The 25,913-nt window shown below is 39.1% G+C and overlaps 1 protein-coding gene across 3 annotated transcripts in view; it reads left to right on the top strand.

The window, feature by feature from the left end:
* Positions 1–25,913, top strand: part of HS6ST2 (heparan sulfate 6-O-sulfotransferase 2) — a 399,556-nt gene that overhangs the window by 327,852 nt on the left and 45,791 nt on the right. Inside the window, exon 4 of one of the 3 annotated variants that reach the window (XM_066357001.1) lies at positions 14,067–14,153. The exons of the other annotated variants lie outside the window; for them this stretch is intronic. Within the exon in view, the coding sequence (XP_066213098.1) occupies positions 14,067–14,153 (87 nt within the window). The remainder of the gene's footprint in view (positions 1–14,066; positions 14,154–25,913) is intronic. 3 annotated transcript variants of the gene reach the window in all.

The raw sequence follows: 25,913 nt of genomic DNA, 5'->3' as shown, positions 1-25,913 counted from the left end.
AATTGTTGTCAAGGTGACTGTTCAGCACCTAGCATTCAGTTGGACCACTCAACCCAGGCTTTCCACACTTTGTAGCCTGTTTTGGCTGGGAAGAAAAGGCACTAGTCTCTGCTTGCGACTAGTGTAGTATAGATCTTATTATCTGCCAAGTCCCTCTTGTTAGCGTCTATCCCTGAATATGGAGGCTCTGTCAATCAGAAGTTGCCCCTGCCCCTTTAGCGAGAGGCACTAAAAAATATCACGCCTCTTGTCTTGTATCGCTGAACTGAGAGAGATCTTATCAATTAGAGCCCCGTGCGTGCGCAGATTTTGTGGGTTAAGCTAATTTTAGTGATTGGGTCCGCAGCTGTGCTCCCGAAGATATTTCAGGCTCCCCGCGCCCCTCCCCCAACACTTGATTGTTAGCTTGAATGGCTGGGTGATGTGCCCCGTCCACGGAGAGAATCTCCCAAGTAGGAAAGACCGCCCTGGCGCCTCTCCCGCTCGCCCCGCCGCTGGCGGCTGGGGCGCACCGGGCGCAGGATAATGGGGCACCCTGGGTGTGCGGGCCAGTAGTGCGCTCTGGGCGCGTGGGACTCCCAGGGCACGTGCACGAATGTGGTGCTCCGAGCACCGGTGGCTGGGGACTCTCACTCACAGTGCACGGGCCGCTGGGGACTCTAGCTCGCAGCGCTTAGGCTGCCGCTCCCTGAGTGTGGGCCGACTCACCACAGGCGCACTCCCTCCGCGGCTTGAATGAACGTCCCTGTGGTAGTTAGCTTCCTCCACACCCTGGTCTCTCAGATTCAAGTGATAACAGTCCTTTCGCTTTCAGTTTGTGTGGAACTCCGGAATGCTCTGAGGATAAATTTTTCTGTTTCTAGTTGATAAATTTGTTGAGATTTTGGGGAGATCTGTCGGACGCGCTGCTCACGGCGCCATTTCCGTGACGTCCTGTGCAAAATCTTCTTAGTCTGTTGTGGTCCCATACATTTATCTTTGCCTTCACTTCCCTTGTCTTTGGAGTCAATTTTATAAAATGCTCTTTAAAATCAAGGTCATGATTTTAGTACCTACGTTTTCTTCTATGTACTTTATTGTTTCATGTCTTATATTTAGTTCTTTGATCCGTTTTGAATTAATTTTAGTACACGGGGACAAGCTGTAGTCGAGTTTCATTCTTTTGCATGTTGCTTTCCACTTTTCCTAGCACCATTTGTTGAAGAGGCTTTCTTCATTGTGTGTTGTTGGCTTTTTATCAAAAATTATTTTACCATATATGTGGTTTTATTTCTGGGCTTTCTATTCTGTTCCATTGGTCTGAGTGTCTATTTTTCTGCCAGTACCATGTTGTTTTGATTATCGTGGCTCTATAATATAATTTGAAGTCACGTATTGTAATGCCCCCAGCTTCGTTCTTTTTCCTTAGGATTGCTTTGGCTATTCAGCATTTTTTATAGTTCCATATAAACCTGATGATTTTTTGTTCCATTTATTTAAAAAATGACATTGGAATTTTGATGGGAATTGCATTAAATTTGTATATCACTTTGGGTAATATAGTCATTTTGACTATATTTATTCTTCCTATCCAAGAACAAGGAATATTTTTCCATTTCATTGTATCTTTTTCGATTTCCCTTAACAATGCTTTGTAGTTTTCATTATATAGGTCCTTTACATTCTTTGTTATGTTTATTCCTAGGTATTTTATATTTTTGTTGTTGCAACCATGAATGGGATTATATTTTTGGGAATTTATTTTCTAATGTTTCATTGTTGGCATATAGGAAGGCAATGGACTTTTGTATATTAATTTTGTATACTGTGATCTCACCTGTATTGTTTTACTGTTTCTAATAGTTTTTTTTTATAGTCTTTTTGGTTTTCTATATGCAGGATCATATTATCTGCACAAAGTGAAAGCTTTACTTCATCTTTCCCAATATAAATGCTTTTTATTTCTTTTTCTTGTCCAATTGCTCTGGCTAGAACTTCCAGCACTATGTTGCATAAGAGCAGAGAGTGTGGACAACCTTGTTCCTGATTTTAGGGGAAAAGTCCTCAGTTTTATGTCATTTAATATGATGTTTGCTGATGGTTTATCATAAATGGCCTTTATTATGTTGAGATATTATCCTTCTGTACCTATTTTTTTGAGTGTTTTAAACATAAAATGGTGTTGTATTTTATCGCATGCCTTTTCTGCATCTATTGATAGGATCATATGGTTTTTGTTCTTTGTTTTGTTGATATGGTGTATTACGTTAACCATCTTACATATGTTGAACCATCCTTGTGATTCTGGGATAAATCCCACTTGATCATGGTGAATTATTTTTTAATGTATTGTTGTATTTGATTTGCTAGTATTTTGTTTAGTATTTTATCATCTGTATTCATTAGAGATATTGGTGTGTAGTTTTCTTTTATTGTGTTGTCCTTGCCAGGTTTTGGTATGAGGGTTATGTTGACCTCATGAAATGTGTTTGGGAGTATTGCTCCTTCTTCAAATTTTTGGAAGACTTTGAGTAGAATAGGAACAAAGTCTTCTTTGAATGTTTGATAGAATTCACTAGTATAGTCGTCTGGTCCTGGACTTTTATTTTGGGGGAGTAAAAGGGACACTGAATCAAGAAGACATAACACTTCTTAATATATATGCACCAAACCAAGAAGCACCAAAATATATAAGACAGCTACTGACTGACCTAAATACAAAAACTGACAAAAATACAATCATACTTGGAGACCTCAATATACCGCTGACGGCTCTACATCATTCATCCAAACAAAAAATCAATAAAGCAAAATGGACCTTAAATGCAACACTAGAACAATTTGATATGATAGAAATCTACAGGACATTTCATCCCAAAGTGCCAGAGTATACATTTTTCTCTAGTGTACATGGAACATTCTCAAGAATAGACCATATTTTGGGCCACAAAAGTAACATCAACAAATTCAGAAAGATTGAAATTATACCAAGCATGTTCTCTAATCATAAAGCCTTGAAACTAGAACTCAACTGCAAAAAAGACGTAAACATACCCACAAAAATGTGGAAACTAAACAACATACTTTTAAAACATGAGTGGGTCAAAGAAGAAATAAAAGCAGAGATCAAAAGTTACATACTGCCTGACCTGTGGTGGCGCAGTGGATAAAGCGTCGACCTGGAAATGCTGAGGTCGCCGGTTCAAAACCCTGGGCTTGCCTGGTCAAGGCACATATGGGAGTTGATGCTTCCAGCTCCTCCCCCCTTCTCTCTCTCTGTATCTCTCTCCCTCTCTCTCTCATCTCTAAAAATGAATAAATAATAATAAAAAAAGTAAAGTAAAAAAAAAATCAATGTTTCTCTCTCTCTCTCCCTCCCCTGCCTCTTCTCTCCAAAATCAACCAATCAATTTTTTTAAAAAAATAAAAAAATAAAAAAAGGAGAAAAGTTACATACTGACAAATGAAAATAACAATACAACATATCAGAACCTCTGGGATGCAGCAAAGGCATAATTTCATTCTATTTTATGAAAATATTCATAACTTGGATTTTATTTTCTGATTTACAATTTTTTATTGGAAACCAAAAATAATTTTTATAATAGTAACTCAGCTTTACCTTTGCTTTCCCTGATTTCCCCAAGCATAGGCAGTCACTTCAGTTTATTTCCCTAACCCTTTCTCATACTGGCTTTATCCGACTTGATGCATGGTTTTGTGTATCTGTTAACATGCTTGCCAACCTCACTTCCTTTTGGGTTACTTGAATGCAGGAATGTTGTCACACTTATCATTGTATTGCAAAGGCCCAGAATGATGAAGGGCACACAGAAAATACTCAGAAGGGGATATTTTAGTGAATAAATTTTTAGCATTTTATAATTTTCAAAATAATGTTATGGTCGTAAGAAATAAGACTGGCAAATAAGGGAACTGAGACTCAGAGAAGATAAGTAATTCAATGGGTAGGTTGTAGGTCGAGGACTAAAGGACGAAGTTTGTTTCGCTATGTGAAAGGTAATGGCCATAGTTCAGTAAACACCGCCTTCATGAACTCAAGTTAAACCAGAAAGCCTAGGATACTTAGGCTCTCCAAGGGCAAAGGTCTTGATTTGTTTCCCGACAGGCTGCCCCCACCCCGATCTATGGTGATGCTCCCAGCTGTGACATTCATGTACCACCCAGAATGCTAAGAGAGGGTGCTAAGCGTGCCAGTTAATGGCGCACCGTGAAAGGACTGAGAACTGGAAATGGGAAGAGCACCATGCAGAAAAATTGGAGTAGAGTTTAGTACTATTGAAAGTATAGTTTCTGACATATGTTTAATCCTTGGTAAAATGGAGCAAAAAGGAAAAAGTGTGAGCTGCAAGTGAAGCCAAAGTTTAAAGCTTCACTCAGTTTTACTCATCTGCCAGGTTGACGTTCTTACACCAAGATGATAGCACTATTGAATGTACTTTGTGATATATTTTTCTCATGGGAATTGGTTGCCAATTATTGCCACCTACCTCATCTCTTGGTATCCAGCTCACCTGGACATCTGTAAGTAATCTGGCTGGACTAGATAATGGTTAGAAGCAGGCTGTAGGCACACAATGATGAAAATCACTGACTGGTATATGGATCAAGGCCTGCAATTTCCCTCATTAACATTATCACTGAATTCTACACAACTGACCGAACTGGGTCAGGCTCCTTTACTTGGACTGGGGCAGAAGAAAGTATTACATATTCTGGCACAGGCTGTTCCCAGCCTGAAATATCCACTTGTTAATCACAGTGAATGGATGTTGCATCAGGCCTCATTGCTTTTCTTACTTTGGAACCATGACTGTATATCTCACTCTGTCTTTTTTCTTAAGCTGCAGTGCTATCTCTAATTGCCTGCTAGACACTGTCCATCAATACCCCAAGTCAATATATTTAAAACCATATCTGTCATCTCCTCTAGTCCAGATTCTCCTCCCAAGTAGTCTGTCTCTTTCACTGGCACCTCTGTTTTCACAGTCATCGGGCTTCCAAACCTCAGCACCTTTCGTTAGACCATATTTTCATTCTTCACATGTAATCAATTCCTAAGTTCAGTTATTTTCTTTTGATATGCTATGTGTGGTTTCCTTCTTTCCACTTCCATAACTACCATTCTGGTCTAGGCTTCCATTTTATTTCAGGTCTTAATCACCCCAAACAATACAATACCAGAACTATGTTTTCTTGTTCCTCAATCCCCTCTCTGATGGAGGGCCCAGAGCTAGATGTAAACATAGTAGTTGTAAGATACAATTCCAATGGCCTATGATAGCCTATAACCCACAGTTCAAATGCTTCGTACAAACATAAGTGAGCCTGACCAGCTGGCTGCACAGTGGGTAGAGTGTTGGACTGAAACTTGGAAGACCCAGGTTCAAAATCTCAAGGTTGCCAGCTTGACAGCAGTCTCACCAGCTTGAGCACGGGGTCACTGACTTGGGCATTGGATCATAGATGAGACCCCAAGGTCGCTGGTTTGAACCCAAAGGTCATTGGCTTGAGCCCACAATCGCTGACTTGAGCCCAAGGTCGCTGGTTTGAGCAAGGAGTATATTGCTTTACTGTAGCACCCCGGTCAAGGCACATATGAGAAAGCAATCAATGAACAACTAAGGTGTTTCTGTCTAAGTAAATAAATAAATTAATAAATAAATGTAATTTAGGAATGGATTCATTTTGTTTTCTTGATCCCAGTGAGGCATTCAAGAATGTGACTGCCTTCCCTAGGTGGAAACAGTATGTGCCAAGAGGTAAGGTGAAGAGAACAAAATAGCAACTATAAGTAAACAATAAGCCTTTGCTCCAGTCTCTGATGCCACTGTGTTGAGTTGTTAGAGTGAAAAGTTAAAGGAGGAGGAGATAGCAAGTTAATGCAAGTCTCCCAGCTGCCTTTTCCAAGAGCTCTGTAATTACAAAGTAATTGAGAACTTACATATGAATGGTTTACCTTATCAGTTTAATTTACTCTTCTTTAAAGATGAGAATCTTAATACAGAAAAAATCATCTGTCTTGCTGGCAGTCAGGATTAGAACTCAAGATTCCTGAATAAATGTTTTTAACTTAGGAGATTGCATCTGAGAGATCATAGTTACATTGGGCTTCAGTGCAGTAAACAAAATAAAAAACTTTTGTCTTAAAAACCTCAGTCATTATCCACAGTTAGGCAAAAGGAAACTAGGGAAGGGAGATAAACAAAAGCACAGCTTAGTGAACAGAACTTTATTTGCTTGATGATTAACAGAAATGTAGACAATGGGAACAGGATGCTTAAAGGTGTATGGACTCTAATTTGGATACGTAGAGTAGAAGAAAATGAAAAAAGTTTAGAGCAAAGAAAGAAAACCACTCAGGACATAACCTAGCAAGATAGAAAAATGAGATAAAGAATCCTCATCTGTTCTAATTAAAGGAAATCAATATTTGAAGAGCTGTGTTGCTCAGTAATAGCATCATTATGATACTTTGAAATGTGAGCCTCTTAGAAAATAGAAAAGTAAAGTTTCTTGGGAAAGCACTGATATTTTAAAAGCTTAAGAGACCATCACTTGGTAGATAATGCTGTAAAGGGGACTCAAGCACCTGTTTGGGAAGCAGATTAGATGAACTTCTATCTCTGATAGGGTCTATGTATTTTAAGTGGATTTCCTCATCCTGGCAGCTTTATGGAGCCAAGAGTCATCTCTAGAGAGCAAAGAGTAGCTACTATTTCCCAAGAGACACTTGAAATAACCCCTTAACAATAGCTTGGGTTTCATCTTAATTACCACTTACAAGAACACACACTGAAAAACTTCAAGAGATATACAAATGCAACAGATTCTTATTATTCAGAGACACTAGCCAAACATCCAGGAAAACTGGATGAAGAATCCTTTCTAAGCTCCTCATCTTTGCTATCCACATGGTGATCCACTATCAGTAACTAGAATTCAGTTCTCCAGACCATTCTCACACAGGTACCAGACACCTGATAATCAATGATAGCATTCCTTTTTCACTGAACTCAAATTCATCTTTTTTCTTTATCTGTTCAACAAATGTTTTGAGTACCCTCTTAAGAGCTAGTTGGAGACAGATAAACAATAAAATAGAAACAATACTACAAGTACCACATGCTAAGTGTCAAATGAAAGACATGTAGACAATAAGTCTTATAGCCCAACACTCTTCTAAAATACAATTTCAACTTCCTAGGACACTGAAGATTAAGTTTGAAAATGTTAGTGCTATTGTAGTTAGAGCAACACAACTATTTTTTATGGATCTGAGATTAATTAATTCCAAAAAGAGCTTAAAAAGTACAATAGAAAATGCAGAAGATTCTGTATGCTCTCCATCATGAAAGTGAGTGAAATGTGTTTGAAACCACTAGATCTGTGGTCCGCATCCCCCGGGCCATGGACAGGTACTGGTCCGTGGGCCATTTGGTACCGGTCCGCAGAGAAAGAATAAATAACTTACATTATTTCCGTTTTATTTATATTTAAGTCTGAAGAATGTTTTATTTATTTATTTATTTATTTATTTATTTATTTATTATTTTTGTATTTTTCTGAAGCTGGAAACGGGGAGAGACAGTCAGACAGACTCCCACATGCGCCCGACTGGGATCCACCTGGCACGCCCACCAGGGGCGACACTCTGCCCACCAGGGGGCGATGCTCTGCCCCTCCAGGGCGTTGCTCTGCCGCGACCAGAGCCACTCTAGCGCCTGGGGCAGAGGCCAAGGAGCCATCCCCAGCGCCCGGGCCATTTTTGCTCCAATGGAGCCTTGGCTGCGGGAGGGGAAGAGAGAGACAGAGAGGAAGGAGGGGGGGTGGAGAAGCAAATGGGCGCTTCTCCTATGTGCCCTGGCCGGGAATCGAACCCGGGTCCCCCACACTCCAGGCCGACGCTCTACCACTGAGCCAACCGGCCAGGGCCAAGAATGTTTTATTTTTAAAAAATGACCAGATTCCCTTGGTTACATTCATCTAAGACTCACTCTTGACGCTTGTCTCATTCACGTGATACATTTATCTCTCCCACCCTAAAGGCCGGTCCGTGAAAATATTTTCTGACATTAAACCGGTCCATGGCCCAAAAAAGGTTGGGGACCACTGCACTAGATTCTTCTCCCTTAAGGACCTTTCTGACCTATGAGAAAAATTTAGATTGGAGTGAATGTGATTGCCATTTTGAATTAAGTACACTGAATGCCATTTCAGCATCAAATTATTCAATCAGAAACACTTTGAAAATGCTAAAGCGTTGGGTTTATCACAGATTTCCTACCTGAACACAATGTGCATAACATTGCACAATTTCCCACTACTTTTCTGGTGTTTGTGGAGCCTGTGGAAAATAGCTCACTTGATAGATGGGGTTAGACAGCCGACCAGGCAGGCAGTAGTGCTGGAACTTATTAAATTTTCCTATGAGAAACTCACCTGGAATTGTTTTCTTAGGCCTTTGATGCTGCAGAGTTTTGAGGGTGGAAGGAAAGAATCTTAATCTTAGAAGAGGATAGCTATGTAGAAAGAGTGGAAAATGCCTGAATCCATGCCCTCAGGGATTTCAGTCCACAGCATTTAAGATTGCAACCCAAAGAGGAGATGAAAGTAAAGAAGGCTGACAAGTGGTCTGGATATAGACAAAATGATGACAACTGGGGTAGGTCTGTTTCTGATGGTTGGAAACTTGTTCTTAATTGAAAGCAGCCCCCACCTACCCATCTCATATACTCCATATTATCATCCCTATATCCTTTTTTTTTTTGACAGAGACAGAGAGAGTCAGAGAGAGGAACAGATAGGGACAGACAGGAAGGGAGAGAGATGAGAAGTACAATTCTTGGTTGCAACTCCTTATTTGTTCAAATGATTGCTTTCTCATATGTGCCTTGACCAGGGGGCTACAGCAGAGCAAATGACCCTTTGCTCAAGCCAGCGACTTTGGGCTTCAAGCCAGCGACCTTTGGGCTCAAGCTAGCAACCATGGGGTCACATCTATGATCCCACGTTCAAGCCAGTGATCACTCGCTCAAACCGGCGATCTCAGGATTTTGAACTTGGGTCCTCCTGTCCCAGCCCGATGCTCTATCCACTGCACCACTGCCTGGTCAGGATCATCCATATATCCTAAAAGCAGGCAAGTCTTATTCCTGTAAGTCCCTGGGATTGCCGGATATTTTAGTGGCCAGGGTCCTTGGTAACATCTTAATCTTTGGGTCTTTGACTAACGTTTTTCCAGATCTCTGAGGATCCCTGATGGTCTGAAGCTGCAGGGTTATCTCTTACTCTTCATGGGGCACTTCTGGAAAACTCAGGGCCCTTCTAAAGGTTTCAGAGCTACTGCATCGTGTTCACACTTAGGTACTCAGTATTGAACTTTAGGAAGAAATGATGACTCTTTTTGCTTCAAGCCTTTCTATATAACGGTAATGTCTACAAAAATGAACTCCTAGGATCCAATCCTGCTACAAGTTCTGCTTCATCCCTCCCCCAATTTCACACACATTTTGCCACTGTGAATGGATCTGTTATTTGCACAGAACAAACATTTTTAATTGTTTGATTATGTTCCCCCCATTCTTGGTGCCATAACTTCCGTATGTGATTATTCTCTGAGAAAGCTTTTTTTTTTTTTTTAATTTCCCTCAGATCGGCACTTGCAGGATTTGCTAGTAGGTAAAAAGTGTCTTCCTTCCTTCCTTCCTTCCTTCCTTCCTTCCTTCCTTCCTTCCTTCCTTCCTTTCCTTCTCTCTCTCTCTCTCTCTCTCTCTCTCTCTCTCTCTCTATATATATATATATATATATATATATATATATATATATATATATATATATATCTTTTGAAGGACTGCTCTGGGACTATTGCCCTCTAGGGCAAGAGTTAATAATAATAGGGCTGCCACTGCCAGCTAACAGCTTTCCCTGATGTCCTGTGGTGTCCTGTATTGAATTTAAACAAGGTCAATTCTCATGTAGATTAAAAAGAACCCTTGTGCCCAAGGCACATATATGGGAATTTAGCAGTAGGTTTCCGAGTAATTGAGATGTTTGTCTGGAGATTTTTCATCATCTATCCGAGCTATGTCTCTGTCTCGTGTATCCATGATATTTGATTTCTTATTCTATGCTATCTGAGAGTGGTATTGTTAATAAGACTAACAAGTGATAACTAAAGGAAATAAAAATGGAAAAATACAGTGAAAAAAATGATAATTTTATAAATAATGATAAGTAGAAGAAAAACTACAGAGAACAAGGAGAAGAAACTGAGGAAAGATGAAAAAATAAAATAAAAACAAACAGAACACCACAAAAAAGTGTGAATAAAATAATAATAATTTAAAGAAAAATTGAGTTCATTTGAGAGGAGAAAGAAAAGAAGAAAAAGAAGGGGAAGAGGAAAAAAAGGAGTAAAAGAAAAAGTATCAGAAATGAAATCTTCATGAAAAATAAGAATAAAAAATGTAGCAACTAAGAATAATGAAGTTCAAATGGGAAATAGAGAAAGGAGAAAAAGGAAAGAAGAAAAAAATGAGAAAAAAATAAAAAATGTAATTTTTTCAGTTTGAGAGGTTCCTTTTTCTTTTTTCCAACAGGTGCCACTGTACTACAAGTTTTGCCTCTTTGCAATTCTTGGGTGGGGCTCCACTGAAGTGTTGTTATTGTAATCATGTAGGCAGTGCCATAGTAGCATTGGTAGATGGGGTTTATTATTAGGGTTTTTCAACTGTGTTGTCCTAACAATGGTGTCTTAGGTCTCCAGGAGCCTCTCCCCTCATCCCAACTGACCAGGGGATTGAAAGCAAGGCACCTCCACCTCTCACAGGAGAGAGTGACCCCAGAGGGTCAGCTGTGGGGTATCCACTACTGCCATTCTTTGCACAGTAAGGGGAGCAATGCGAGACCTGGGAAGCAGGGGGGACCATACCTTGGTCCTTCCTCCAATACCATTCAAAGTGCAGCTCTTGGGCAGGGCAGGGGCTGCACTCCATGAGCCCATGGCACCATGAGCTCTGAGAGCCCACTTGCAGATTGTCGATCAAGTGTGCTGCAACACCATTGCAGACCAAACTCTGTGGGTGGGGGTGTCCATATTGAGCACACCTTAGCGCCCTGAGAACCAATTTTCATGAGCTAATTGGGTGCATATCCAGGGAGTACAGCAGGCTGCACACGTACTTGGTGCCTGTGATCGCAAGTGGAGCCCAGTGATGTGGGCAGATCTTGAAACTTGTGGTGTTTCTGCTCTTGCTTGCATGCCTGCCTTAACTCAACTCCTTCCCCTCTGTCCCTCAGTCTTTCCAATTATCCTGCCTGCCTCCCTCAGATCAGTGAGAGAAGAGAAAAACTCGGTCCTCCAGCTTTTGTCCTTTCCAAAGTCCTCTTGGAATGCATCCTATCTTCTCCCCCCAATTCACCTAGTCCCACCATTCGTTCATTTGGTGCATGGCTCTTTCAGGTGCACCTGCGAGTCCAGCTGGGGTTCCTTCTCTGTGTTACAATTGTTCAGTTTGTTGGGATTTCAAGGTCAGGAGTATCTCTCATACTGCCATTTCTCTGATGTCATTTGCACTGGTCTTCTTAAAGAGATAGCTTTGCATTCTTCTGGGTTATAAGTCTTTTGTCAAATTGTTCCATGGTTTCTGAGCTTGGATCTGGATTAGGAAGGTAGCTGGTATGATCCAAGGTACAATTAAGATCTTTGCCAAGAAGTCATAATGGATGGGCAGGGGCAGCACAGTGTGAATTCTGTAGTTCCTGCACAGAATGTAGCCACATTCAAGTGAGTTTGTGAGTAGCACAGAGAAGTTATCCCCACATTGTGCAGAATTCCAGCACATTATCCCAGCAGACTTCTGACAGGTCCTCTGAGACAGAATGTGTACCACTGTCTCTTGAGAGCCACCCAACCCCACAGGATTGAAGCTCACCTTGATGTTTCCCACTTCAAAGAACTACTTTTTGGACTTCCTGTACACTGAACCCTACCTGCTGGGACTCTTGCTATCTTTCAGATTAGCCCTTGTCTGTGCCCACACACATCTGAATTGCCTTTGCAATCACCAAGAACCCATGATTATCTCTGTTTCCAATCAAATCCATGTAGCCATTTAAAGATAAAAGTAAAGAGTAGAATGTCTTTTGTGACCCCCACCCCACCCTCCACATACAAATGATGCTACTTGCAGGTACCTATTTCTGAGGTACTTAAAAGATTCATAAATATCTGGAAAGCTTTTTGGCATTCTCTGAGACAATATTCTGTACCTTTGGAAGGCTCTATTATACTTATTGAAAGCCAATATATGCATTTTTTTCCCTTCACTATTTATGAAAGGTTATGCTGACATAGATTTTATTATAACAAAGCTGTTCCTGGTGGAAATAGGTTATTTGTGGTGTTGGGATATCAGAATTCCAAAGAGCACATGTGTGGGAGAAATTGAAACATAGAGGCAAGATTTATTGGGGTGAAGGAAGATGATATATCCTCAGGGATGTATAGGGCAGGCAGGCTCTAACAAGCAACTGCTCCAAGATCCTTGATAATCCTTCATATATTTTTTTGGTTTTTGGCAATGAGCCCAGGCTTGCTTTCAAACTACCCACCTGTTTTTTTTGGTTTTCCCCAGACTTTTGCTGGGCCTTTCTTTCAACCAGTCCTTTCCTGGACCCTCTGAGATTCCATGTCCTCATTCAATGTGACTCTTTTCCCAGTTTTTCTCAGGCTAGACTCTGCCTTTTTATGTCATCTTCTTGACTTCCACTGTGCACATGCTTACCTCCCCCTGCACCATCTTGGTTTCTACTGTCCATGAACCCAGCAGAAGAAATGCCCCCCTGCATCCCCCAGTAATTCTGGTACTGGGCAGTTGTTCCTTGGGGAGATTCTTTCTGGAATTTCTGGGGGTGAGGTGTTAAGTCTGAGGAATGGAGGATGTGCTGGTCTCCTGGGTAGGCTGTGAATGCTGCAACATCCTAGTGAAGCAAGCTTAATGTCCTAATCAACTATTTAGTATATTAGGTTTAAATATCTGATTCAGCTCCCTAGTTTATTGATTGTAAACCTGATGCCCATGCTCCCTTTCTTTATTAATACTAACAAACTACCTGGACTAAATTACTAACAAAAAAATGTTTTTCTGATGAAATCAGGATAAAGAATACCACACATCATCAAGTGGCAAAAAAGGCTTTGAGTTGGTTTTCATGGAAATCTGAAGATGAAATAAAGCAATAATTCCAAGGCAAAGCAACTGAATTGAAGATAATGTTAAAAATAGTTTCATAAAGAAAGTAGAATAAAGCAATCCAGAAAACTCTAATCAATTATTTTCTTTTGTTTACTTTCAAGTGATCTGCGTTTATTAACCTGGTGAGATTAAGCAGACCTTCCTAGTGATTTATTTTGTAATTGTTTCCAAGGTTGACATAAACTATGGAGTTATTGAAGGTGGAGATTTAAAATCCATAACTCATGAAGCAGGTGGTATTTCTCCTGAAAGAATAACTGAATTCATGGCCTTACCATGTTAATATTATGAGTGAAAATTATTAATTCATTTGAAAATGTCTTCTAAAGACTTTTAGAAGTCATTTGGCATTTACATACTTCACTAAAAGCAGCTTCAGAACTAAACTTGTAATACAGAGATTTCAGACTGAAAATAATCGATTTTATATTTAAGACTAGTTATTTTTTACATTTTTTTTACTAGATCCTCCCTTGGGACCTGTGTTGTGGTGCTATCATTAATGGAATCCACTAGCTCATATTTGAATGCCAAAAGGACAGCTTTCTTTAAACTTGACCAATTGTTCCCATTCTCTTTACTTTTGAGAGGCATCATTGAATAAGATTATGCTTTATTTTGACAGACAATTGAGAGAGAGAGAGAGAGAGAACTTGAAAGTCTTTAAATTAAATGACTAATTGCTTTTTGTCTTTGTGGTCATTTTTTGTATATATATATATATATATATATATATATATATATATATATATATATATATATATATATATATATATATATATATTTCTATTCTTTCTGTGGGTCTAGTAAGACTAGATGGGATTCTCCAAACACAAATCCAGTTGCCAACTCTCCATCATCCAAAAAGGAGCAGAATACGTCTAAGAGTGGGAAGTAAGTAGACAAAGCCTTTGTGAAACTAACATAGCTATCATTAAAACCATGTGTTATCTTCCTTTTGTCATTCATTTATATTCATTCAGCAAAGATTTACAGAATGCCTCCTGTGAGCCTCACACTGAGTTAGTCATTGTGGAATTTAAGGTAATGGTAAAGAATATTGGGTGCAAGAAGGACTAAAGAAAGGGAAAGAGAGGAAGGGTAGAGTTAGGAGATGAATTTGGAAAGGTAACTTTTAGGGCTGACTATGAAAGGCAAGGACTTAGAGCAGTGCAAGATTTGGACTATGAGTTTGAAAGTTAAGGAAAAAAGCAGCAGCAGTAATGATCAGTAAATTTATGGTTTGCAAAATTCATGAAAAATTGTCTTTGATCCATACACAGAGATTTAAGGCTGATTTAGAAGAATCTGGAAAGCCATTTCATAAATGTTCTGCTTTAAGAACATGTACACTGTAACCATATCTGATTTATATAATATGTTTATTCTTTCCTTTGTAACTAGAGTGTACCATGTCCTACCTGAAACTGTCTTTTTGATATCACCAAAACTTGTATTGACTGAACATTTGTGATAATAGATTTACTGTTTTGGAAAATTACTGAAAACAACATTGGCTGATCTCTTTTTGGATTCAGCAGAGCATGGCATTATGAAATAGTATAATCCTATGCAGATGAATATCTCCAATTAAGCACTTCGGTTTCAAAATGGCTGCAGTCCTTGGTGACTGACTTGGGTTGTCTGTAAGCTGTCTGTTTCTGGGATGGAGGCATTGTGTCAGGCAGAAATATAGCTCATAACAAGCACCCAGACCACATCCAGGGGAAGATTAAAGATGCCTCCATCATACTAAAAGCCTTAATATAGCAATAAGCTATATCACTACAAGATCATGGCTTTGCAATGGATGGTGAATTTGTAATGGTCATACTTTTTATGTATTTAGCACTGGACCATAAATGCTGCACTTTTAATATGATCTTATATACAGTTTCCAAAGTTAAAGATCTATTGGCTGCCTTTTCTTCTTCTTCTTCTTCTCTTCATGAATACCATTTCAGGTTTGCATATAAAGTTGAATGTGGGCTATCCTGGAGAATATAAAAACAGTGGTGAAGACATAAGACTACATTTCAGAGAGCAGTTAGAAGTCATTTCAGTTATTTATCACTGAGCTCACAATCAAAATACTGTATAAATTATGAAGAAATTTCTTCATATTGATGTACACATTCCCAAGCAGCAGAATGTTTCCAAAATGTACCAATTCAGCTTCAGGTTGTACTCTCAGTTAACAGAAGTGGCATTGGAAGATTGCTTTTAACAACCCCATGTTTGCAGAAATAACAGGCACTGTCCAAGCACTGTCCAGGCACCTTGTACACTTGTGACACACTGACAAGACAGAACACAAGCTCTATTTATTAGCTCTTGATGTAAAATTATGGATGTCTGTGATTACTGTTGCATTTTGAAAGGGGCATTGTTTTGTTTCTTTTCGTTTTGCAGAAACCCAATCTCTTACCTTTTGAATGAAGAATCTCAGTGTGAGCCACAAAAGAAGCAGTTGGTAACATTTGAATTAAGACGACACAGAGAACGCATGCCTAATGTCATACTCAGGTTGTTAATTAAATACATTCTTAAGTAGATAACATGATCTTATATTATTCTAGAGTAGATAAATACATAAATACATTGTTAAGTAGATAAACATGATTTTATATCACACTTGTTGCATCTGGACACAATCCAAGCTTATAACAGGGTGAGTGCCTCCCTCTTCACACATTCTGAGCTCGGTGTCTTTCATTTGCCATGACATGACTCACAAATTGAGTTAGTTTTTTAATTCTTTATTATTTTTGTTGAATTGATTTAAAATAAAACATTTTCTAATATCCAGTATCTTATTTATGGATATGAATGTCAGCTATCCTTTCTCTTACTTATTTTTCATCAGTTTTCAAGAGGGTTTTTAAAAAAATTCTGTTTCTGCACATTTTTTCCTTCTCAGGATATTTTTGTCAACAAGAACAGTACTGATCTTCCATAGAGATGGGAAACATTTTTGGGGGAGACATTTTTTTCATAATATCTAGGACAGCATCTAGCAATGGTTAGGCATGTGAGTTATAATTCAGAAAGTGTACTTATTTCTTTTTTTGGGGGGTGCGAGGTGGTGAGTAAGGGGAATAGGTAGATTTCTGTACCCAGGGCATATTGCCCTGATATATTTTCACAATAGTAAGCATTGAGGGAGCTGTTCTGCTTGGTTTTCTAATGTTATTTTGACGTAATGATAGTAGGACATGAAGTACTTTTATAATAGTTTCTTTATGTGGCCTGACCAGGCAGTGGTGCAGTGGATAGAGCATCGGACTGGGACGTGGAGGACCGAGGTTCAAAACCCTGAGGTTGCCAGCTTGAGCATGGGATTATCAGGCTTGAGCGCAGGGTCACTGTCTTGAGTGTGGGATCATAGACATGACCGCATGGTCGCTGGCTTGAGCCCAAAGGTTGCTGGCTTGTAGCCCAAGGTCACTGGCTTGAAGCCCAAGGTCACTTGCTTGAGAAAGCGGTCACTTGTTCTGCTGCAGTTCCTTGTTCAGGGCACATATGAGAAAGTAATCAGTGAACAACTAAGGAGACTAAGAAGCCACAGTGTAGAATTGATGCTTCTCATTCCCTTCCTGTCTGTCTGTCCCTATTTGTTCCTCTCTTTGTCTCTCTCTGTCTCTGTGACAAGAAAAAAGTCATTTTTTTATATTATTTTGAGGCCAGGTACAGGTTGAAAGATAGGAGTGTCCTTTACTTCTCCAAAAAGAAAAAAATTGGTCTCTTCTTTTTCAAAGAAAACAAAATACAAAGGTCAAGCTGCCTCAAATATACATCATAGCTAAAAATAATGACATGTGTTGAGTGAGTACTATGGGCGAACCTCTTGAAACATTTTGTCTCATTAATCCTCATTGACCAAAAGCTCATGAAATAGGCACTATTATTATTTCTATTTTATGTATGAGAAATTGTGACTTGGAGAGGATATTATGTGTCTGCATGGAGTCTTCAAATGAACAATTTTGTTAAAAACCTTAACATCAATATTTGTAATAACAATAATAATAATAACAACTACAATACATTGAGCTTTTACTTTGTGCTATTGTGCTAGATCCTGGGACCAAATAGACAAATAAAGGTCTACCAGAAAGTTCTGTCCATTTCTATCACAACAAGTTTCGACACATAAGTACATGTTTATTTGGCGCATGTGTGCCTATTTTTATCACTAATGTATACATACTGATGTAGCAAATTAACTAAAACAAAGTTGATTCACATTAGTCTTATGTGTGAAGCGATAGTGTACTCATGGCTACTGATAAAGTTCATTTACGCCACTGTAATTTTTACGAATTTCAACAAGGAAGAAATGCTACAGAAGCATGTCTGTCGCATCCACCATATTCCCCGGACTTAGCACCCTCAGACTATCACTTGTTTTTTGTCCTTACAAAATTTTTTGAAGGGCAAAAAATTCAAAAATGAAGAAGATATCAAACAAGCACTGGTTCAATTTTTCACATCAAAAGATAAAACATTTTTCAAAAGTGGGATATACAAATTGCCCTCATGCTGGCAAGAAATCATTAATAATAATGGCAATTATATTATTTAATAAAGTTTATTGACGGTAAGAAAAATTTGTATTTTGTTTTATTCCAAAAACGGACAGAACTTTCCAGTAGACCTTATACAAGATACAATAATTACCTTCAAAGAACTCACCATCTTATTAGAGGAGAGACAGAGAATGATTATGTGGTGTTTATAGTGAGGCAGTCATTAGGTGCTGTTGGAGCCAAAATAGTCACCCTTAACCAATGCCAGATTTAGAGTGATGAATACAGCATGTGATGATGTCAATGAAGGTTATCTCCACTTACTAGGTAGCAAGATTAAGTCAAAAGATGAAAATGCAATTTGTCACTAAAGTGATAAGAACAAGTTGAAGTTATGGATTAGGTCAAAGCTAAAATGGAATGGCCAATTCTGCCTTTTGTTTTAACTTCAATCAAATTGGAGCGACCTGACATGCAGTGTAGCATGCTGAACAGCTTAAGAAACTTACAGCTTGAAACTTGTGTCAGTTCTGCTTGCTGTTTCATTGTCTAGATATAAAGCTGGTTAGCCAATCCTCTGTTTTGGGATGGAACAGGTGGAATGAGATGTATCTGAGCATCAAAGCCAGACTACCTTGGAAATGACTTTGAGGGAGGTACAGGCACTTTATTCTATGCCAACAGTGAGCTAGATTGACAGGACAGAAAAAAAAATTAGTGCAGAGCCATACCTCAGAGATCAGAATGTACAAGTTTTGCTGAAATTGACCCATGACTAACCAAGTCAGGCCACCACATTTAACTTCACATTTGGTTCCCTTTGGTAATATGATTCTGTTATTCTGTCCAATGGATTAGGCCATAGTCAATCCACTTGTTGACCTATTGGGTTGTTCCCAGAAAGCACTTAAACTGTCAAGTCTGATTTTATATGGTAGCCACAAGAGCTATTAAAATTTTTTATTTTATATAAAAACATACTTTACATGAGACCAACACTATTGTTTTTTCTTTTTTGTGTGTGACAGAGACAGACAGAGAGATGAATAGATATGGACAGACAGGAAGGGAGAGAGATGAGAAGCATCAATTCTTCGTTGCAGCTTTTTAGTTGTTCATTGATTGCTTTCTCATATGAGCCTTGACTGGGGGCTACAGCTGACTGAGTGACCCCTTGCTCAAGCCAGCGACCTTGGGCTTCAAGCCTGCGACCTTGGGCTCAAGCCGGTGACCATGAGATAATAATGTCTATGATCCCACACTCAAGCCAGCAACCCCACACTCAAGCTGGTGAGCCCACACTCCAGTCAGATGAATCTGCACTCAAGCTGGTTTTCAAACTTGTGTCCTCTGTGTCCCAGTCTTATGCTCTATCCACTGCTCCACTGCTTGTTCAGGCAAGAGACCAACTTATTGTTGAGCAGAAGACTTAAGAAGGGTCATTCACTTTTCCAAAATTACATATCTATTTAGTAGCAGAGGTCAGCCTAGAATTCTGGTCTTCTCATATTTGTTTCATGGTCTTTCCAATTTCTCATGCTCTTTCTACTGCAATTTATGCCTGGTAGCACAATACTTCATTTGCTCATGCCAAAGGAGGCTTGGAGCCTGGCCTCAGTATGTATAGTTGAATACAGTGTTGCCCATATACCAAGATACCTGTGTGGGTTGGTTCTGATAACCACTGTAAAGATGAAGACTTTTGGAAGAAATTAGAATTATTATACTTTTTAAAAATATTGTATATTAGGGGTAATGATGAAAGGAAATAACATACGCTTTCCTGATGCTTTATTTTTCTCTTAAATAACATCATTCTGACTGTTTAGATAGTAGTACCTTTTTCTCAACATTATTGTTGAGCAATCTCAAGCCTTCAACATACGCTTTCATCCAAGAAACAATAAAGAGAACTTGTATATATCTAGCTGGATGGCTTAGTTGGTTAGAGTATCTTCCTGAAGAGAAGAGGTTACCAGTTCGATCCCCAGCCAGGGCACCTACTGGAACAGATTGAAGTTCCTATTTCTGTCTTTCTTTCCTTACCTCCCTCTCTCTTTAAAATCAATAAAATAAACATTAAAAGATAAAAAAGAGAGAACTCATAGATCACTACAGCTATTCTCCTTCAAATCAGCCAACCAAGGTTGAGTTGGGGTGTGTGTGTGTGTGTTTGTGTGTGTGTGTGTGTGTGTGTGTGTGTGTGTGTGTGTATGTGTAAAACATTCAGGGGCATCAATTTAAACATTAGATTGCAGGTAGTTGCAGATGACAATGGAAATCAATCACTCCTCTCATCCTGAAATGTTTTTCTCATAAGCTCCAGCTATGGAATGACAATGACCAAGTTCAATTTTCCAATACTAGTGAAGACCATGAATATTACAGGACTAGGGCAGAACATCGAAGCACAATGCCTGGTAAATGATAACATAAATGCTGAGTTGATTCCATACATGCTAACAGAATGAATTAGACTAAGGAAAAAGAAAGATGTTAAAATTAGAAAGAGAAATACAGAAGGGGAATATGAGATAACCAAGTCAAACCCTGCACACTTCACAGATCTACCTGGAGCCTACCCTGGTAGCATGCTGATGCCACAGGGAGACTGACAATACTGTATTTGTCAAGATTGTCTCATAACACACAATCCTGTTTATCTATTCAGAAGCCTCTATATGAAAGCAGTTAGGAACTCAACTTCATAAATAAACTAAACACAAACACTCCTAGGGTCTTATTTGGCAAGAACCAAATAAAAAATATTTTCTTCTTTAGTAAAGAAGAGGCCATGCCTTGTTTCTTCTGTATGAACTCAAAGTGGTGCAGTTTTATGTTCAGATTCCACTGTTTATGTGTGCATCACTGGAGTCAAGTCCCACTTACTATGATCTCATGATTATGTAATTTCCTATAATTGAGAGCTTTATATTACTTCTAAGAGAGTAGGCTGTGACTACTGCTAGAACATTTAGTCTTGCCTCTGTGTATGGAAGTGTGTATGTATGTGTGTGTGTGTGTGTGTGTATGTGTGTACTTTCACTTCAAAATGGTTGTATTCTATATGAACATAGCAATGAATGGCTACACATTCAACTTTTCAAATATTTGTTGTAGTTTTATGTGATGATGTCAATAGTACCAGTTTAGCTATTAGACTAAGTCTAATATCACAGAAGCTTATGCCAACCAAAGCATTAAACTGATATTTATCTCTTTTCTTCCCTCTCTCCCTCCTCTTTTCTCTCCTTTTCTCCTGCTCCCCCTGCAATTGCTTCCTTATACAAGGACAAATGACAAAACTATAAACTGATGTTATAATGTATTCCTAAATACAGCTTTTAGTGGTGTGCCTGAGGATCAATTTATTTGTAGACTAATTACCTTTTCTTTTTCTTTTTTTTTTCTTTTTTTTTTTTACAGACAGAGAGAGAGTCAGAGTGAGGGATAGACAGGGACAGAGAGATGAGAAGCATCAATCATTAGTTTCTCATTGCGCATTGCGACACCTTAGTTGTTCATTGATTGCTTTCTCATATGTGCCTTGACCGCGGGCCTTCAGCAGACCGAGTAGCCCCTTGCTCGAGCCAGCGACCTTGGGTCCAAGCTGGCGAGCTTTTTGCTCAAGCCAGATGAGCCCGCGCTCAAACTGGCAACCTCGGGGTCTGGAACCTGGGTCTTCCGCATCCCAGTCTGACGCTCTATCCACTGCGCCACTGCCTGGTCAGGCTAATTACTTTTTCTTTCAATATTCCTTATCCAGGATCATGTGAAACCTTTGGTCGCAGCAAAAAGTCATATCTATCCCAGAAAGTTCATTTGTTAATAAGGCAGGAAAGTAGCCTAAAACTTTTGAAAAAGACTTTTACTAGTAAGGGGTAAATAACACACAGGATTGGCATACTTTGAAGTTCAACCTTCTGCTAATCAGCTATAGTACAGAGCTGTTCAAAGATCTCTAAATAAATTAATCATGCAACATTGTGTGTATTTGAAAGGACTTCAGCTTCGGAGTCAGATAGACCTGGATTTGAATCCTGGCTATACAACTGATTAACTTTGTATGCACCTCATTGGGCTGTTTTGAGGATAAAATATCATAATTGGAGTAAGTTTCTCCTAGCACCTGGCACATGGAAAGTCCTTGGTTAATATCAACTAGTCATTATGCTTGTTTCAGCTGCCAACATATTGCAGCTGAGGACAGTGTGACCTGGCCAATGCAATTTGACCAAATGAAAACATAGTTTGCCTGCGTATGTGCTTTGCTAGCTCCATAAATGGGGAAATAGAAGCCCCAGCACCACTGGCACTATATAAATAATGTCCATAGACTGGATAAGACAAAAAATTAGTGGAGGATCTAGGGAAAAACAGTGCAGCCATGAAAATATTTCCTAGTGGTTACTCATGCATCTCTGTGATGGTTATGTTGTAGAATATACTTGCTAACATAGTAAATGATCTCCAAACATCTGTGTATGTCAGTTATGGTTCTACAGCTTAGTAAAAAAAAAAGTGTTCTGCTAATGGAGCAGTGGAAAGCAGGAGCCATTTTTTTCCCTTCTCACCTGCCCTACAAAATCATGGAACCAACCTGCTGCTCTCTAGATTAGGGGTCTTCAATAACTTATTTTTTCTCTTTGTGTTACATACATGGCTGAGAACCCTTGTTTGTATTCAATATTTGCTCTGGCAGAGCTCAAAGTTATGTCCAATTCCCCGGTACTGACTAGAATTTCACTTCTCTCTCTCCCTCTTGAGAAAGCATAGGAATGCCAAGAAGAGTGATGTTAAAGAGAACTTCATATTTTCCCAAGTAATAAATCTCTGCCTTCCCTATCTCTGTCTCTCTCCCTCTCTTCTTCTTTCTCTTTTCCCCTCTCCTTCCTTCCTTTCCCCCCTCCTTACTTCATCTCTCTGTCCATCCATTCATCTATTAGTAAAGAAACAGCTGTCCTTTGGGTCAATAATTTTAGTTCTCAGCCCAGCTTTTTCTGAGCTGAGTCGAATTACAGAGGCTCAATAAATGACACCTACTGCCTCTAGGCCAAATCTGTGTTTTTCAGAAAATGAACCATTTAAACATGGCCCACTATGATTTGCAGTACTCCAGCTATGGGAACACATGGCAAAACTGATGTGCTACCCAAATAATTCTAATCAATCCAACTGTGACTAAAATTTTGGAGTGTGGAGCATTTAAATGTAGAATAGAAGTTTATAATTTGGTGCAATTCAATATATTATGTCTTTTCTGTTATACTTTTAGTATCGTATCCAAGAAATCTTTGCCCAATCCAAATTGCAAAGATTTTACCTATGTTTTCTTCTAGATGTTTTTCAGTTTTAGGTTTTAGATTTAGGGCAATACACCAATTTGGGTTATGGTTTTGTATATAGTGCAATGTAAAAATCAAGGTTTTCTTTTGTTTTACATATCGATAGTCAGTTTCTCCAGTTCATTTTATTTATTTTTTTTTTCTGAAGTGAGAAGCGGGGAGGCAGAGAGACAGACTCCTGCACACACCCAACTGGAATCCACCCTGCATGCCCACCAGAGGGTAATGCTCTGCCCATCTGGGGCATTGCTCCATTGCAACACCAGCCATTCTAGCACCTGAGGCAGAGGCTACGGAGCCATCCTCAGCGCTCAGGCAAACTTTGCTCCAATGGAGCCCTGGCTGCGGGAGGGGAAGGGAGAGAGATAGAGAGAAAGGAGAGGGGGAAGGATAGAGAAGCAGATGGGAGCTTCTCCTGTGTGCCCTAGCTCGGAATCGAACCTGGGACTTCCACACATCGGGCAGATGCTCTACCACTAAACCAGCTGGCCAGGGCTGTTCCAGTATCATTTCTTGAGAAGAATATCATTTCTCCATTTAACTATCTTAGTAGCATTGTTGAAATCAGGTTTATATATATACTAATATTTCTAGATTCTCAATTGACATGTATGTTTATTCTTATGCCAATTCCACATTGTCTTAATCTAGCTTTATAAATATTGAAAGGAGATGGTGTGAGTCTTTTTTTTTCTTGAAATTGGGGCGGGGGTGGCAGACAGACAGACTCCCACATTTTCCCAACCAGAATCCACCCAGCATGCCCACTAAGGGACGATGCTCTGCCCATCTAGGCCATGGCTTTGCTGCAACCAGAGCCATTCTAGCACCTGAGTTGGAGGCCATGGAGCCATCCTCAGCGCCCAAGCCAACTTTGCTCCTATGGAGACATGGTTGCAGGAGGGGAAGAGAGACACAGAGAGGAAGGAGAGGGGGAGGGGTGGAGAAGCAGATGGGCACTTCTCCTGTGTGCCCTGGCCAGGAATTGAACCCAGAACTTCCACCTGCTGGGCCGACACTCTACCACTGAGCCAACTGGCCAGGGCTGGTGTGAGTCCTGTAACTTAACTCTTCCTCTTCAAAATTGTTTTGGGTATTCTAAGACTTTGTCATTTCAGTATGAATTTTAGAATCAGCCTGCTTGGATTTGAATAGTGATTGTGTTGAATCTATATATCAAATTTAGAGAAAACTGGCAACAATATTGAGTTTCCAAGCCATGCATATAGTGCAACTCTTCTTATATGTATATCTTTAATTTCATTAAACAGGCCCTGGCCAATGGCTAAGTGGATAGAGCACTGGCCCAGCATATGGATGTCCTGGGTTTGATTCCTGGTCATGGCACAGAGAAGTGATCATCTCTGCTTCTCCACCCCTCTCTCTCCCCCTTTCACTCTTTTCCCCTCCTGCAGTCAGTTGCTTGACTGGTTTGAGTGTGACTCCTGACATTTAGGATGGTTCTGATGGAATGTGTCAGCCTCAGGCACTAAAAATAGCTCAGTAAGAGCATCGGCCCAACATGGGGTTGCCGGGTGGATTTCGATCAGGGTGCATGCAGGAGTCTGCCTCATTTTCTACCTTCCTCTCATTTAAAAAAAAATTCACTAAACAATGTTTTGTAGTCTTCAGTGTACAAGTCTTTCCTATCTTTTGTTAGATGTATACCTAAGTATTTCATAATTTTGATGCAATGGTAAATAGTATTGTTTTATTTTAGTTTGTAATTTTTTATTTCTACTATATAAAAGTACAATTGCTTTTTGTATATTAATCTTATGCCTTGCAAACTTGTTCGGGTCATTTATTAGTTCCAGGAATATTTTGCAGATTCCACTAGATTTTCTACACAATTGTATCTATGTTCAGGTGGGAAAAAAGACAGTTTTATTCTTCTTTTCAAATATGAATATCTTTTCTTACCTTATTTTACTGGCTAGAACTTCAAGGACAATATAGAATAGCTATGAGTTTTTTGGTGTGTAAATAATTCCCACTCACTTAACATTATAAGAAGACACATATACCAATGGAGAAAAAGCTGAACAATGGTAGTGTCCTCTAAAGATGTTATTTTGGGGACAAGTGATTGATCATTGCTTTTATCAAAAAGCCAAAAGTTGGTTGCCAAAATACTACACAGAAATTTTGTCCAGAAAAAAAAGTAGATCCTATTCATGACAAAAAAAAAGAACAAAACAAAAGAAAGAAAAGCCTTCCTGTTTGTAGAATCACATAAACACATTCTCTCATTCATATTTTCTCCTTCTCTCGCTCTTTTACTCCATGAGTTCTTCAAAAGAATCAGTACAGTATAATGATAAGATGGAACACTGTGGAGCCCAATTGTTGCTTTAAAATTCCATTGCTTTCCTGGGAAAATTATATAATCTCTCTGTACACTAGTTTTTTCACTTATAAAAAGAAGATATTAACAATGTCTGCTTCACAGTATTTTATGAAGGATCATCCATTCAAAAATTGTATTGAGTGTTTACTACATATCAGGTAGTATTGTAGAGGTCTGGGGATATAGATAAAAACAAAATGGAGAAAATTCCCTGCCTTTATGACCATTCTAGTGAACAGATACTGTCAGTAAACAAATAACTAAAATATAAAATATTTCAAAAGTCATAAGGGGAAAAAAGGGCAAGGCAGGGCTATAAAAAGTGGTGCAGGCAGGAAATTTGTAAATTCAAATAAAGTGGTTGGGGAACACCTTACTGAAAGGTGACATTTGAGGAATAATTTAAATTATTTAAATAAGATAATACCTG

The sequence above is a fragment of the Saccopteryx leptura genome, chromosome X, assembly GCF_036850995.1.
Source record: "Saccopteryx leptura isolate mSacLep1 chromosome X, mSacLep1_pri_phased_curated, whole genome shotgun sequence".
Lineage (NCBI taxonomy): Eukaryota > Metazoa > Chordata > Mammalia > Chiroptera > Emballonuridae > Saccopteryx > Saccopteryx leptura.
The sequence above is the reverse complement of the archived record's forward strand: the minus strand, read 5'-3'. Positions and strand labels throughout refer to the sequence as shown.